At 41.0% G+C, this 16,397-nt stretch overlaps 1 protein-coding gene across 3 annotated transcripts; it reads left to right on the top strand.

Annotated features, from left to right (window-relative positions):
* Window positions 1-1,018: 1,018 nt before the first annotated feature.
* CALM2 (calmodulin 2) lies at window positions 1,019-15,544 on the top strand. 3 transcript variants are annotated; one of them, XM_075535275.1, is made up of 6 exons: window positions 1,019-1,036; window positions 6,400-6,430; window positions 13,001-13,144; window positions 13,231-13,337; window positions 13,732-13,867; window positions 14,903-15,544. In XM_075535275.1, the coding sequence occupies exons 1-6, from the start codon at window positions 1,034-1,036 to the stop codon at window positions 14,929-14,931; spliced, it is 450 nt and encodes a 149-aa protein (XP_075391390.1). In that variant the 5' UTR covers window positions 1,019-1,033; the 3' UTR covers window positions 14,932-15,544. The 3 variants fall into 3 exon arrangements, with proteins under 3 accessions (XP_075391390.1, XP_075391388.1, XP_075391389.1); XM_075535273.1 differs by lacking the exon at window positions 1,019-1,036 and adding an exon at window positions 1,999-2,055; XM_075535274.1 differs by lacking the exon at window positions 1,019-1,036 and adding an exon at window positions 4,390-4,419.
* Window positions 15,545-16,397: the final 853 nt, after the last annotated feature.

The following is a 16,397-nucleotide window of genomic DNA, read 5'->3' as shown; positions in this document are numbered from 1 at the left end:
TCTAGCTATCGAATGAGACTAAAGGTTAAATGACGCATCTAAAGTCACACGTGCAAGAAAGTGGCTCAGCCAAGACTCATAGCCAGGTCTGCCGCTGCTACACCAGCACCCGATTTAACGATATCGGGATTATTTGGAGCAAGTAATCTCACGGAATCTCAGCAACTATGGTTTTCGAGAGACAGCCCCTTCTTCCGTTTGGGAAATTATTCCTAGCAAGGAAAGGGAGGCTTGAGTATAAACGGAAGACCCTTTCAGATTAGCCTGTGCGCCAAGCAGCTGACCTCACCCAGATTTCCATGTGCTTTTTGTGTTAGGGAAATAAAAAAACGTGGCCTTCCGGGAGCCAAAGCGGCCAGGCTGAGGAGCCGTTAAGCGAGGGGGGAGGCGTTCCCCCGGGTCTCTCGGCGTCAGACTTGATCGATTTAAGGCATTTCTGTGCCCTCTTAAGTAAGGTGCAGGCAAGAGTGTGCGCGTGGCAGGGAAGGATGGGTGGAGGAGCAAGGTCCCCCGGCCAAGCGCAAAGCAAGCCACTCTGCCGCCTGGCGCAGTTGCCAGGACAGCGCGGCCCGAGCAGCAACGGCAGAAGCCGCACCGCGTCCGGCGGCGGCTGCGAGCCCGAGTGACGCATTGCAGGTACGAACCGGCCAATCAGAGGCCGGCGCAACGAGGGCCTACCACACTCCGTTTCCACGGTATTCCTCCGCGCCGCAAAGTAGCGCCCCACATGCGTCAATCCCGCCGGCCTTCTAACGCGTTTCAGGAGAACGGAACCCACTTAGGGCGTCTGTTTGTTCATTGCCCTTTCTATTTTGCATCGTCGACCAAATAACTGTGGACTCAAAAAAGAGTTTCAGGGGCCGGGGCCGGCCGGGACTCGTTCGCGATGTTCCGTTATCTGGCATGGGCGGAGGGATCTTGCGGAGGGAGGTGTTTATGAGGCGTTGGGGGCGGAGGAGAGGCTTAGTCCGAGTGGAGCTAGCGAGCCGAGTGGTTGTGTGAACGCGTCTCCGAGACCGGTAGCGCTTGCAGCATGGTGAGTGCGTCGCCAAGCTGCGGGCGCTTGGCCGGTGGGGGCAAAGAGGCTGAAGCGAATTGAGCCGGGAAAGGGAAGTCGTTTCCCTTACACCCTTCAAGAGTGGTCTTCACCCGAGGGACGGCGCGAAAGGGTCCGGGGGCGCCCTCGACGGTTCTGTCGCAGGTGCTCCCCACCCCCATTCTCCTCAGGGAGGTTTCCGCGGGCGAACCGGGGGCCCGGCGGGCAGCCCCCGAGGCTGTGAAGCTGCTCGGGGGGCTTACCTGGAGGCGGAGGCGTGTAGCGGGGGGCACCCAGCCCTTGGGGGAGTAGAGAAAGGGTGCGGGGGGCGGGAGGGCCGCAAGGTCAGCCCCGGGGCCGGATTCAAAGCCCTGCGGGCGTTAGTGCGAGCGCCAGGCAGCGCCTTTGTCCGCCGGCGCCCGCCATGCGTTGAGGGGGCGGGCGAGCGCCGCCCGCCGTTACCGCATCCCCCGCGTGCTGGGGGGGCGCAGGCGGGCGGGCGGGCGGCGGCGCAGGGAGCGGCCGGGGGCGGGGCGGGCGGGCCGGCCGGGGGCCGCGCCCCGCTCGCGCCCCAGCTGCTGCGCTGGCCCCTGCGGGACTGCGGCGGCCCCGGCCCCTGCGGGCGGCTGCGGGGCGGGGGTCCGGAGGGCGGCCCGCCCGCGGCGAGGAGGGAGCTCGGCCGGCCCTGGGCTGTGGGCGCCCTCCGGGTCGCGCGCCTGCCCTGCTGCGCGGGCAGAAAGCAGTTCTGTTTTCCGCCGCGCCCTGGAAGGAAACGGGCTTGGGTGCCCAAAGGCAGGCGCATCCTCGCCGTCGACGGCTTGGGACGAATCCAAAGCCCCTCGGCGCCCTGGCCGCCACCGCCCCGCGACCGCCGGCCCCCGGTGCCCGCCGGAAGGACAGCTCCAGAGCCCGCTTGAGGCCTGGACGTGCGCGGAGCGATTTTAAAGACACCCCCCCCGCGCGCGCGCGCCCCCCGAATGACCCTTAGGTCCATACAGAAAGTGCCAGCTCACGTTAAGGTGCAGTTTAATTCATTTGTGCAGTAATGGCTGTCAAGCTGCTGGAGAGGCGGGGGTGGGGGTGGGGCTGGGGATTTTTAAAAGCTTTTTCCTGTCGTCTAAGACCGGAACTCCTGACCTTTCCTGTTTCAAAAAAAAAAAAAAGACAAAAACCAACCAACTAATGAGGGCGGTAATTTGCAATACTTATTTTGTGGTTCCCTCTGCCAAGTGGCTACCCGATGGGTGTGTCCAGGAGGCAAGGTGACAGCTTAAACAGGAGCTGGGAGTCGGTGCCAACTGAAACCTCCTGCCTCGGGTGCAGAGGAGCTCGCCTTGGCTGCACCAGCGTTCATTGAGGTGTGATGCGTTTGCTCCAGGTTGATACTTTAGATCAGCCTGGATTTGAATATGCTGCTGGAAGCGATTCGCTTTAGAATGAAACTTATAGGCATGTGATCCATATTCCAAAAGGTTGGGTACATTTTTGAATAATGAGGGCTTTTTCCCTAACCAGTTCTGGTAGTGCATGACTAGATTTTTCTTGGCGATGTTTAGGCACTTTCGAGGTGACTTGGCAGTGGTAAGCTTTTGCATTTACCGTTTGCACCGCTGATGCTTGGGGGGGAGGGTGGTTAGGTGACTTTGTTCAGTTGACACGGCTTGATTAAAAAATTAATTTGGAAATTACCCTTGAGTAACTCCCTAAGTATAATGATTAAGACTGTGGGGTTTGAAATTAGGACTCAATTCAAGAAATAAGAATTCATTTAAGTAGAATAAAATTAACTGGTACAGGTTTACTTGTGGTTGGTCAGTTGCTTTGAAAGAGAATTACTTGTAGAAGACTTGAAGCTACCATAATAGGTAAAAGATGTGGATAGGTAAAAAATTGTGCTGAACAAATAATGGTTCCATTAAGCTGCAAGGATGTGTGTTTTAGTGAACTCGGGAAATCAAAGGATTCACTGAGTGATAGACACCCTGGCTTCAGCTAGAACGATCACATTCTACTAGGACCTATAATAAAGGTCTGGAATTTTTATGAATCATCTTATATTAATGACTTGTTTTCTCTTTTTAAAAATCAAGCTGCTATAGAGGTGTATTAAGTGTTCAGAATTGAGGCATCTTTCATCCTATTGAAATAGTTCAACTGCTTTTGATATAAGTAAAAAACCTGACTTCTGAAATTGTAGGGTTTTTTGATTTTTTTTAACATGTGAAGCCTTTGTTGTATGGGCATCACGAATCCACTTGATGGCACCCAACCCCCCACCACCTAGCACTTGAACAGATGGGATGGGTGAAGGGTAGCAAGTTTATATTTCCATTTCAAGGCTTACGGACTACCATGTAGTTACTCGGAGAAGAACTTAAAGTGATTTTTATAGCACTCTCAGAAATTCACAGGGGCACATCTGTCCTGTTAGGGTCAGTGTGAGTCAGCTTCAACTAAGGGGCAGTGGTTTTTATTTTTTTTAACGTTTTTCCCTAAACTCCAGAAGGATTTACCTACTTTCAGTGCTGTTTGGGAAATGTTTAATAGAAACACAGTCACTTCAACATTTTTTTCTTAAAGCTTACACTTTAAATCACTTGCTGGTTCTATAAACTGTGGATTCTAAGTAGTTTGGGTGGAACCTGAGAATTTATTAAATGCCTGGAAGTTTGTCAGGAGTGACAAGAGCAGTAGGAAGCAAATTATATATCCTCAATCCTTACAGAAATAAGAATAAAAACTAGTCCTCTCTAGTGAATTAGCCTTCACTTTACTGAGGTAAACACACGTTAATGAGCTTGAGTTTTCCCCAATGTGTAAATCTTGGACTCTCCAGAGACATATAGCAACTAGTTTTATTTGCCTGTATTTGAACAAAGGGTAGTGCTGTTATTAAAGTGCTCAGCTGCTCACTGAAAGTCCAGCAGTTCAAACCCACCAACCAGCCCCTCCGTGGGAGAAAGATGTGGTTGGTAGTCAGCCCCTTAAATAAGACATGCAGCCTAGGAGCACTGTGGGGCAGTTCTTCCCAACCCTTACAGGGTCACTATGAGTGGGAATTGACTCCAGAGCAACAAGTAATTAGAAAAGGCTTACTAATTAGAGTTCCTATGGAGTCTTAAATTCTTGCATTTAATAGGCTTTAATTGGGATGTTGCTAGTAGTTTATTTTAAACCATTGAACTCTCTGGGTTAGTAAATATGTAAAAACTTGCCTTAATTTTTTAATTGCATAACACTTTATTTAAGCGTTAAAACTGCAAGGAAAATGGAGAGCTATAGGGGAGCCACTGTGGTGTGATTACGCATTGGGCTGCTAACCACAAAGTCAGCAGCTTGAAACCAACCAGCCACTCTGAAAGAGAAAGATGAGGCTGGACAAGGTGATATATGCCAACCTTAAATTTTGATTCTCCTAGCAAAATTGGATAATTTTAAAGCTTTACGGTCACATAATTTAGCTTAAGTGATAAATATTTTTAGTCTTAATGCTACACATATCACCCTTCTCTGTGAAAATTGGGCTAATTGTGTTGAAATTAGCATTTTATGTTCTTTATGGGATACTTGATGTAAGAGTTACCATTGTGCCTTGTGGTTTAGCCTTTTACATTCTCACTTTATCTGCAGTCACCCTTCAAACGGAGGTCTTTTATTCCTGTGTTACAGATGAAGTTGACTGAGAGGTTGAGTGACATGGCCAAGATCACCCAGCTACTTGGTGACAGAGCTGAGATACCAGCCCAGTGGTGACTCAAAAGGCCATGCTCTTCCTCTGTCCCACACCCCCTCCCATCTCTGTATCAGTGGTGCTCAACCTTCCTAATGCCTCGACCCTTTAATACCATTCCTCCCGTGGTGGTGACCCCCCAACCATAGAATTATTTTCTTTGCTACTGTTACGGATCAGGCGACCCCCAAAGGGGTCACGACCCGTAGGTTGAGAACGGCTGCTCTATATGCTATGCTATTTATTGTTCACTCAGAAACGGTGGAATATCTGCACAGTGGAATCACCCTAGAAGTCAATCCCTCACTGAGGAAAAAGTAGTGACCTATGAATCAACTTGAATTTGCAAACCAACTCCATGTGTGTCAGTGTAGAATTGTACTCCATAGGGCTCTCAGTGGCTGATTGATCACAGTAGCTGGTTGGGCATTTTCCCCAGGTGCCTCCGAGCAGATGCCTCCAACTTTTTGGTAGCAGCCTCGTATGTAGACTGCGCCACACGGAGACTCCAAATACTTTTGTCATGTCTATTATAACAAAGGAGAAACTCTGGGTTTACTGGATTTAACATTTTCTCCCCCTAGGAAAAGCAATCTATGCCTGACTTTATACCAGACACCTGCTGGTGGGATTATAGAAGTAAAAGTAGATGTTTTATATATGCTGCTGCTTTCAAACTTAATTGTTCACTCTTAGGTTTTAAGTTAACCAGACTGTTTTAATAGGAATGAGTTACATTTGCACCAGGAGCAAATCGAAATAATTAAGTTACTGGACAGAGATTTTCTCATGCTGCCCCTAGAGGAAATGTAATGCTGTTCGAGCTTAAGGTGTTAGATGTCTACTAAGGTGTCTTTATTCAAACAGAGTAGACAATGTTTGGCCTACAAATAAATGAATTAGTCATCGAACACTTGGCTCCACGTGGGTAGAATTTTAGATAGACTATTGCTTGGCACTGCCAAGCAGTTTACAGCAAGGGTGTGCATACTGGATACTGGTAGCAAATGCGATGTCCAAAGGACAGGCCCCAAGAAGACCAAGGAGCCTTGATGTTTTGTAAACGTTTTAATATATTGTTATCTGAGTTAAATCTTGTTCAAGCATTAGGGATATTTGTCACCTTGGTGTACTTACTCTTAGCTCTACTAGCTACTAATTTTATATCCTACCCCACTCCCATCTGGAATACTGGGATAATTGTGCCCTTTTAGGATTATTGTGAAGATTGAATAAGAACCGCATCTGCATATTTTAGGAAATACATAAGCCAGCCTGCAAATGTCTTTAAAAACAAAAGTAGCTCTGCTATATGTGCTAGAAGCATGACTTTAAGATTGAGGAAAATATAGACTTAACAGATTTCATATTAGAGATGGGGTTTTAATTTAAGGTTTTTCGTTTTTAAGGTTTGGAAGCTGAATGTTAAAAAGATGTTTAACAATTTGTGTATTAGTGACCCCCAAGACAGTTTATCATTGGAGACAATGTATTACATATTCTGACCAGCTGTGCATATTACTAAATGAAGCTCGTGGTAAACAGTTTATGTTGAAAGTTTAAAAAAAAATTTTCCCCCCTGCAACTCTTCATAGTCCTGAATCACTTACCTGTCTCTTTAATCTCTTTGTAGGCTGACCAACTGACTGAAGAGCAAATTGCAGGTGAGTAAAAGAGTTTGCTGAGCTGTATCCATGGATTTTTGTAAATAACATGAAATTAGTAGGCTCCCTGGTGGTGTATGCTTTTTGGTACTGAAAGGTCAGCAGTTCAAAACTACCAGCCGCCCTGTGGGAGAAAGGGTTTTCTACTACTGTAAATACTTACTCATGGGGTAGTTATTCTCGCCTGACCTATAGAATCTCTGTGAGTCAGCATCGACTCAGTGGCAGTGAGGGTGCTTTTTTTTTTAATGACATGATTAATGTTGCTCAATTTCATAGTTGGTAAAATTGACTCTAGAAGATGTGGGGTAATTTATTTAAAGATAAGGATTTTAGGCGTTGAAAATAGAAACACGTTGGGACCTGGCAGTCGTGGGCATTTTGTTTTGTGCAAGTTACCACTGGAGCTCTTATTAATTCTCAAGAGAGGAGTTAAAAGTAAGATAATTTGAAGCTTAGAATCAGAAAGGGAATACTGAGTTTAAACTCAGTTTAGATTAGCTAATATTTTAATCTTAGATTTACATATCTAAATAATCAGGAAATAACCTTTACCTCTAGTGAAAGCTTAGATCCACAAGTTAGTATTTTAAAAATAAAGTAGCATGATTTAAGTTTTGCCTCCTTTGCCTTTCGATGGACATTGTATAGTTATTAAGTAAAAGTTGATGCCATGCAGTCTTTACGCCATTACCGGTAAACAGTAATTTTGATATTTTTTTTCTAATAGGTCCAGGTGGTTGATTAACATCAAAATGTCTTTAAAAGTTTCAACAGTTTTATTGACATGTAATTCACTTAGCATACAATTTAGTGGTTTAAGTATATTTTTAAAAGAATTGTACAATCACCACCACAATAAGAAAGACAGCAGGGAACTAATGATTTCTTGCTCTTTAAAGCTTTGTATTTTTTTGAGGGTGGGGGTGGGGGGATGGCTTGTTTAAATAGAGCAAGAAATCATTAGTTTCTTCACCCCTCCATCACAATAGTATTTGATATGTTCTTGGTATTAAGACCTTATTTAAGCAGTTTTTATTTTCACTTCTTGTGTGAAATTCACTCGAACTTTGGATTTGCTTTCTAGAGTTAGTAAATGGCATATATGCGGTGTATTAAAAAAAAAAACCAGCAGAGCATTAGAAGTAATTTGTTTATCAGTGAAATGGAAAATTATTTGAAGTAATTTATTATATAACGCATCCTCTTTAGTAATTGAATTGGCTATAATATTTCTTTATTTTCCACCTCATCTATCTTTTCTGACATTCATTTCTTGATGTGCCCTCAGTCAAGTGGTGGCCCTTACTACACAGGATATTCACTTTGGAGTAGAAAATACATTTTTCAGGTGACCATCATATAGTTGATATTCATTGGTGCCCTCTAAGTACAAACACCACCCCCAAAAAAATAGTTTGTTATGTACTGTATATACTTGAGTATAAGTCGACTGAGTATCAGCCAAGCCCATTAATTTTACCACATAAACCGCATTAAATATCTGCTGAAAAACTCGCCTTATGCACGAGTATATGCAGTAAGAGGATTGATCTTCAAAGGCTTAGCATTTTATAAATACTTAGTTTATTTGAATATTGTTTATAAAATTTTATCATTTTACTTCCATAGTAAAATTAGATTTTGAGTGAGAGAAAAATCTGTTTTAAGGCCTTTCTCAATTGAGGTAGGGAGAGAGGGGGGTTGATAACAGTGATGATTGTATAGCCCCAAACGATGGGATTGAACAAGAGAACTGTATGGAAAGGGATATATTGGAATGAATTTGATATGTCAATAAAAATATTATTCAGGGGGGAAATATATATATATATAAAGAGAGCGAGAGAGAGCGCGCACGCCCACCAGGAACCTGATCATAGATGTTTATTCAGGAGGAGTGGGGGAGATCTCTTTCTACCCTTCCTTAGCCTAGACCATGAGATTCTTCATAGCTGCTCCACTGCCCCCAGTTTTTCATGAACATTTAGACATAAAACCGTAAGTGAGGAGAAACCAAGCTTCTGTGCTACTAAAATATGCGCCCTGTGACGTCAACACACCTTTTGTGTATGGTTATATATACCAGTATCTCCAACCAGTAATCACTGAATAAATACTTTTGAATGAATATTTCATTTTCTTATTTATTTATCGTTTTATTAGGGGTTCATACAACTCTTACAATCCATACAGAATGTAATTTCATTTTCAAAGACATTCATGATATGAAAATGTAGAACTCTAGCTCTGTTAAGAATTATCTAACTTCCCACAAGCCCATTTTATCCTGATCTGGCATATTTCAGTGTCTCTACCTTTGAGAGGAAGGCACTTTTTTTTTTTCTTCATTTAGTTAATTGTCATTGCTGCTGCTGGCCGATAATATTTTGGAGTCTAAAACATGTCCAAATTGTTACAGGAAGCAAGCTTTTTAAACAATGCAGTGTTGAGTATATTGAAGTACTTAAAAGACAGTTTTTCTCTTAATAGGTTAATATTGCAGATTTATATAGAAGTTCTACAAACTGCAAATGACTTAGTCCAGGGAGAAAACATGCTTGTGAAGTTACTGTTAGTGCTAATGAATTGTGTGTGTCACCTGGTCAGACGGAGTAGTGTGATGCCAGGAACAAGTGAATTTTGTTGATGATTTCTGCAATGATGTCATTGATTGTGTGGTTGGTATTTAGAGGCCCTGACAGGAAAAGTGTACAAGAACCTTCACGGTTCATGATCAGGATAAAACTCATTTGGTAAAATCACCAGCTTTACTTAGTTTATATCAATAATTACATGGTGCCAACAAAGGTCTGATCCATGTCTGACCATTTAAGGGACCTATTATCAGAACTCTAGATAAATAGATGTTTTCTTTTGTCATTTGTTTTGTGGTAACCTACTTTCATAAAATGAGAGCTGTATATGCCAGTGGCTAGAATGGATCTGAGCAGAGGCTGCCTCCAACTCAGATCAGTTATTTGGAAAATGGACCTGCTCTCCTGATTGTATATTTAGGCCGTGACTCTCAAGTTCATATGTCAGTTCCTGGAATAAGTCTTGCTTAGAATTAATGTTTTTATGTACAAAGATTACTAAATTAGCTCTGACTAATATAGGAGACTATAAAATGGGTAAATTTAAATTGTACCTGTAGGTTTATTGTTTAATGTTCCAAGGAAATTTTACAGTTATTTGTGGCTCTTCAGTGTAAAAATATAAACATATTTCCATTTGTTCTTGCACCCAGTAATAGTAGAACATAGATGTGATTTGATCTTTTTCTCGTCATTCTTCAAACCTTTTTTAAGGATGGGTAGGTTTTAAAACTAACTGGAATTTAGAACTCATATATTAAAATTGACCATGCAGTGGGTCCTGAATTTGGCTTTAAAATAAATCATAATGTCAAACAGTTAAAACTTCAGGGATTTATGCAAAGAAATGTTAGGTGTTAGACTTCTGTGTCTAAATACTATGTAACAGGAATGTAGACAAATACGGGGGCTGTGGGTGTGCATGTTGCATGTGGAAAATTGGAATGAAAAGATAATGAGATTTTTCCATGACTTAAAAAAAATCCTTTGTATATTCTAAATACTTTCATTTTTGTGTAGTCTTCGTTAATAGTTGGTATGTGCTGTGTATTCAAACAAATTACTTTTGTAAAAGTACTTGTATACAATGATTTAAAAATCTGAGTAAAATGGAAATTGTAATCAAATTCTATTGTTTTGTGGTAAGTTCTCCCTATCTGTTTTTGTCCTTGGGTTGCAATAAATTGAAATTATAAGACTGTTTTCATAAAATCAATCCCTAGTTTGATACTAAGCTTCTATTTGGTAAACAGATGAGTTCCTCTGAGAATAAATAGTATTTACATGGAACAAAATGTTAGTTACTATTGGCTGTAGCACACTATTAGTGACACCCGCTCTGAAGTTAAGCAAACAAGATTTTGAGATGATTATCAAAATGGCAGTATGACAGAGGCAGTTTGGATAATTTCAAAGTGAGACTTGAATTAGGAAGCTGTTGTAATATAAATAGTTCAGGAAAGAGATGATCGGGCTTTGAATAAAGTATTGGTTGTAGAGAAGATTGAGTAGTATTTAACTGGGAGTATTCGACAGGACTTGATGCTTGTTTTTTTAAGGCAGAAGGTTTCGTATGGCTCTTCAGGCTTTTGCTTGGATCCCTAGGCTTGGTTGCTGAAATAAAGGTCTGAGATTAAGGAGACATGGGTTAGACTTAAAAGATATGAAATTGTCATTGTAAATGGGCATAGATGAAATGGCCCAAAAAGAGGGTAAAAAGTGTGACTCCATTTACAAGTGGGAGGTAAGCGCCTTTGCCGAAAGAAAGTAGGAGAAAAACAAGTTTGGAGTGTTTTCAGTGAGACTTTGGGTGCTGTAAGAAATGAAGTCATCTTTTCCTTGCCCTTTCCTGAGTACGTCCTTCCCAGGAGCCTGGTGGCCTATTGGGCTGTGAGCTGCCAGGTCAGTGGTTTGACATCACCAGCCGCTCCTCTCCCAGCAGGAGTTAGACTCTTGGGAAATGTCCTGTAGGGTCACTTATGAGTGGGCATTGACTTGATAGCAGTGAGGTTGGTTTTTTAATTTGTCAAGCATAGCATTAGCTTTTATTTTATTTATTTTGTTTGTTTCATAACATTAGCTTTTAAGTGCATTCATACTTTATTGAATTCTTTTTTTTAATCTAAATATAGTTTATTTGAATACAATTCTATGCACCAATTGGAGTCACACAGGTTTCTGAATAAATCTTGATACATATGGAATATGTGCTTGTATAAGTGGAATACACACATATGGGTCATAGTCTCCATATTTAACGCATGTGAAGAAGCTGGACTGAAAAGCTTTTAACAGACCTATGAAGTTCCAAAGTCTACATTTTTTTTACTTCTAGATTTTATGGTGTTGTGCACACACTGAAACATGCTTGATGGATTGGTAACTATAGATATTCATTAGTGGACTTAGCATTTTCTGTTTTGAAGGGGTTTGATGTGGAAGACATTTTAATCGTGTATTTGATAGAGGAATATGTGTCCTAGCAGTGGAATTACATATCACCTCTAAAAGGTGGTGCCGTTTGCACTTTGGGGAGGAATAAGGGTACAAGCACTTAAATATGACTTTGAATTTAGAGACATAAAGGTCCTTATTTGCTGAGGGGCAAAATCAGGGGAAGGATATTTGAATCCATAAAAGAGATAGTAGCTGGAATGAAAATGGAAGATACGTATATGAATTGGGACCTGGATATAGACAGGCAGCAGAGAATAAACAACCTTGGACTATTACAAGAAAGTACACTTGTTCTTAAACATGTCTCATACATAAACATTCAAATGCAGAGCTATGTTAGAGAGGCTTCTTGGCCCTGCAAACTGCCTTTGTGTTTGAATGCTGATACGGTCTAATGTCTTTTAGAATGTGCCTTAGTTGGAAAACACTAGCAGATTAATCTCTGCTGTTAAGTCCATTGGTGAATCAGAAGCATAATTTCAGAAGAATGGATTTTAAATAGTAATACATTGTTTGGCTGTTTTGTTTTGTTTTTAAAATTTTATTAGGGGCTCATACAACTCTTATCACAATCCATACATATACATACATCAATTGTATAAAGCACATCTGTACATTCTTTGTCTTAATCATTTTCAAAGCATTTGCTCTCCACTTAAGCACTTTGCATCAGGTCCTCTTTTTTCCCCTTCCCTCCCCCCCTCCCCCATGAGCCCCCGATAATTTGTAGATTGTTATTTTATCATATCTTGCCCTATCCGGAGAGTCTCCCTTTCCCGCCTTCTCTGCCGTCCGTCTCCTAGGGAGGATGTTTGGCTGTTTTACGATCTTAGGGTTTCATATTCTAAAGAACAGCATAAATTCTCTTAAAGCACATGGTCAGCCCAATTTTAACCTTAGAGATTTTTTTGGTAATTGTCCCTTCTCTCCCACCTTATAGAAAAAGAAACTAGCCTATATTGCATGCTGTTTTGAAGTTTAAAGCCTGTTTTGAATTTTCTTAAATGATTGCTGTAGGACATAATTGTAACCTTGGAGGTTAGCTCTCAAGGTCCAGCACGTGGTGTAGTTAATTCTCGATACGTGAATTGGGTGTTCGTACTCCTTTTGTATTCTGAGTTAGAGCTGTAATGTTTGAACTAAGCTTCACGATGCAATCTAATGAAAAACACAGAAGCCAATAATTTAAGACTTTGGTTCTTTTACTCTTTCAATTCAGAATAATTACATTTTATTTGGTCCAGATATGGGAGTTTGCTGTAAGATTTAGATGAAAACTCCCTGGCAGATCACTATGAGCATCTACTGGCATGATTGGGAAACGGTGTTATTGAAAGGTTTTTAACCTCTTCTGTCAAGGACCACAATGCTTTTTTGATTGCTATCTTCATATATACATATATATATATATATATATAATTTGTTTTAAGAGTTGATGAAGGTATTTCATTTAGGAGGTTGTTTTTTATTGTTAACTTGTAAATTTGGATTGTCTGCCACTCCTTCTCCCAAACAGAATTCAAGGAAGCTTTCTCACTATTTGACAAGGATGGTGACGGAACTATAACCACAAAGGAACTGGGGACTGTCATGAGGTCTCTTGGGCAGAATCCCACAGAAGCAGAGTTACAAGACATGATTAATGAAGTAGATGCTGATGGTACGTCTTTAATTTATGCGGGAGGAGGGCTGTTGATGAAGTGTCATTGTAAGTTCTACTTCAATGTCTCAACTAAACTATTTCAGGTAATGGCACAATTGACTTCCCGGAATTTCTGACAATGATGGCAAGAAAAATGAAGGACACAGACAGTGAAGAAGAAATCAGAGAAGCATTCCGTGTGTTCGATAAGGTAGGTATTTAAGGACTGGATTCATTGCCGTTTTTTATTGGAGGACAAAATTTAAATGATGGCGCAAGATCCCTTATTCTTTGAAGACTTGTTTTCCTGATAAGTTAGTAAAGTCCTTCAAATATCAAGCAAGGCTTAATAAAAATCATATTACTTTAAACTTTTTTCTAACTGTGTGCTGGTGTTAGTCTTGTAAAGGAGGTGTCACTTGACTTGTTAAGTACTTAACCTTAGGACTTCTTTCATGGCTATAGGTGACATTTGATTTTTATGACACGCATCAGCATACTCCCTTTATTTGTGTCTGTCACTGAAGTATTTTCCTTTAATGTGAAGTTTAGTAAACTTCCATTCCAAGTATCATTTCACTTAGACATCTTAACCTTTTTTTAAGGATGGCAATGGCTACATTAGTGCAGCAGAACTTCGTCATGTGATGACAAACCTTGGAGAGAAGTTAACAGACGAAGAGGTTGATGAAATGATCAGGGAAGCAGATATTGATGGGGATGGTCAAGTAAACTATGAAGGTAATTATTTCATTTTCATCACCCCTTTTGATGTGTTGACTCTGCATTCAGAGAAGGTTTCTGATAGCTTAAATCTCCCTCACTTTTTCAGAATGTTGTCTGCATATCAGACAACATTACTAACCTGGGACGTTTTTAGAAATGTTTTCGATCCTGTCCTACCTTTAGGACTAGAAACCTGCATTTTTTAAAAAGATACTTGTGCTTGCTGTGTGCCTTAAAGCTGGAAAAGCACAGTGCTCCACCCCATGCCAAACAGTTGTTTAAGAGTAGTGAAGCAACTTGAGAAAACAATTTATGACGCTCTTGAGATTAAAAGTAGGTAGCTTTTTATCCCTTGACGCACCCTGGTGATGCGGTCGGTTAAGTGTTGGACTGCTAACCACAAGGTTCGTGCTCTTGGGGGGAGATGAGCCTGTCTGTTTGCGCAACGATTACAGCCTCAAAAACCCTGTAGAGGAGAGGAGGGTCGCCGTGAGGTTGGGATCTCCTTGACAGTAGCTTTGGTTTTTGTTTTCATTTCTCCATTGATTTCTCTTGTTTTCTCTAATTGGTTTTAGTGTGAAAATGTTGACAAAAGGTCAAATTCAAAAGTGTTACTTGTGCCTAACCTGTGGGGCTGGTCATCACTTGAATGTATTCTAAGACCTTTGGAAATTGAAAGACTTTCCAATGAGCCCTCTCCCTTCCCTTGTCATTTAGAGTTCATGATATAATTATTTTAGGAAGTAGCGTAACATCGTAACATTCTAAAGCGTATCTGATAGCCCTGCAGTCAGACTGTCGACTTGGCATGCATGTGATGAAGCGCACCTAACAGACTTAAAATCCAAAACGTTTTCTTTTCTTTACAGCAGCTCCTCTAAATTGTCTTGAGTGTGAGGTTTATAGAGCTGCAGTATTGACTATTAACTAGTGTTCCCCTATTTCTCTATGGTAATACTAAGGAAAGAAATGGAGAGTGTTTAGTGATTGTGTAGAGATGATGGTTGGTTTGTCATTGACTTAACTTTTCGTGTACTTCTTCTTTTGCAGAGTTTGTACAAATGATGACAGCAAAGTGAAGACATTGTACAGAATGTGTTAAATTTCTTGTACAAAATTGTTTATTTGCCTTTTCTTTGTTTGTAACTTATCTGTAAAAGGTTTCCCCCAACTGTCAAAAGAATATGCATGTATAGTAATTAGGACTTCATTCCTCCATGTTCTCTTCCCTTATCTTACTGTCATTGTCCTGAAACCTTATTTTAGAAAATTGATCAAGTAACATGTTGCATGTGGCTTACTCTGGATATATCTAAGCCCTTCTGCACATCTAAACTTAGATGGAGTTGGTCAAACGAGGGAACATCTGGTTAGGCCTTTTTTTCAGTAGTTTTCTTTAGGAACCGTCAGCATGTGGTTGTTGAAGTGTGGAGCTGTAACTCTGCGTGGACTAAGGACAGTCAACAATATGTACTTAAAGTTGCACTATTGCAAAACGGGTGTATTATCCAGGTACTCGTACACTATTTTTTTGTACTGCTGGTCCTGTACCAGAAACCTTTTCTTTTATGGTTACTTGCTTTTTAAACTTTGTTTAGCCACTTAAAGAAAATCTGCTTATGGCACAATTTGCCTCAAATCCATTCCAAGTTGTATATTTGTTTTCCAATAAAAAAATTACAATTTACCCCACCGTTGCTCTGAATCTGAGTTATTAATACTATTGAGGTTTGGTAATTTTAAAAATTTAATGAGATGCTTTCTATTGAGTATACATCTAGTAGATAAGTCCTTTCAGCAGGGGCACTATTTGAGGTTATGCTTAGTTTTAAAATTGAAATATACTTTGATGTTAACTTCAAATGATTTAAAATGTTTTTGTGAGTTTGGTGACTGGCATAAGACAGGTACTTAGTGTTTCCAACCATTTTTATTTAGCAACCTTGGCATTCATTTTTCCATTTTTGACTCTAGAAGCACATGTCCCTTAAATGCTTGTAACACAACAATCCCAATCCAGCTGGGAAGGGAGGATCATGTCCTATAAACTTTTAACTCATTTTACCTTTTCATCATTCTGTTGTAAGACAAAAGACAAATTCAATCCTGCCTGCTTGTCTCCAAATGTTTTGCAAAAAAGATATTCTTGGTGCATTTGGCACTGCCTACATCTTGTTTTAATTTATGTGGATCTGTAATCGGTGCCCATGGAAGCAGCAGTTAAGAAATCAAACAAGACATTGTAGTGAGCAAATCTGGAAGGGAATGAAAGGCGTAGGCTTACAAACATGTTGCTCTGAGGGTGACGATGTGTCTCACCCCAGCCATGGAATTGACAGTGGCTGCCTACTTGTGTAAAGGCTGAACAAAGGAATAAGGGCAGTGGAAGAATTTGTGCTTTTAAATTATGATGTTCGCAAAGAATATTAACTACACCACGGACTACCAGAAAGATGCAGAGATGTGTGTTGGAAGAAGCATAGCCAGAGTGAGCGTGGGAAACAATGGTGAGACTTAGCTTGGTGACTTTGGGCATGTTAACAGG

Source organism: Tenrec ecaudatus, chromosome 17 (assembly GCF_050624435.1).
Source record: "Tenrec ecaudatus isolate mTenEca1 chromosome 17, mTenEca1.hap1, whole genome shotgun sequence".
Classification (NCBI taxonomy): domain Eukaryota; kingdom Metazoa; phylum Chordata; class Mammalia; order Afrosoricida; family Tenrecidae; genus Tenrec; species Tenrec ecaudatus.
Note: the sequence above shows the minus strand (reverse complement) of the source record. Positions and strands in the feature narration are given on the sequence as shown.

Coding starts and splice junctions, on each gene's coding strand:
- CALM2 (XM_075535273.1), top strand. CDS start 2,014: ATGACCCTTAGGTCCATACAGAAAGTGCCAGCTCACGTTAAG. Junction 6,431..13,000: donor GACTGAAGAGCAAATTGCAG/GTGAGTAAAAGA, acceptor TCTCCCAAACAG/AATTCAAGGAAGCTTTCTCA. Junction 13,338..13,731: donor CATTCCGTGTGTTCGATAAG/GTAGGTATTTAA, acceptor CCTTTTTTTAAG/GATGGCAATGGCTACATTAG.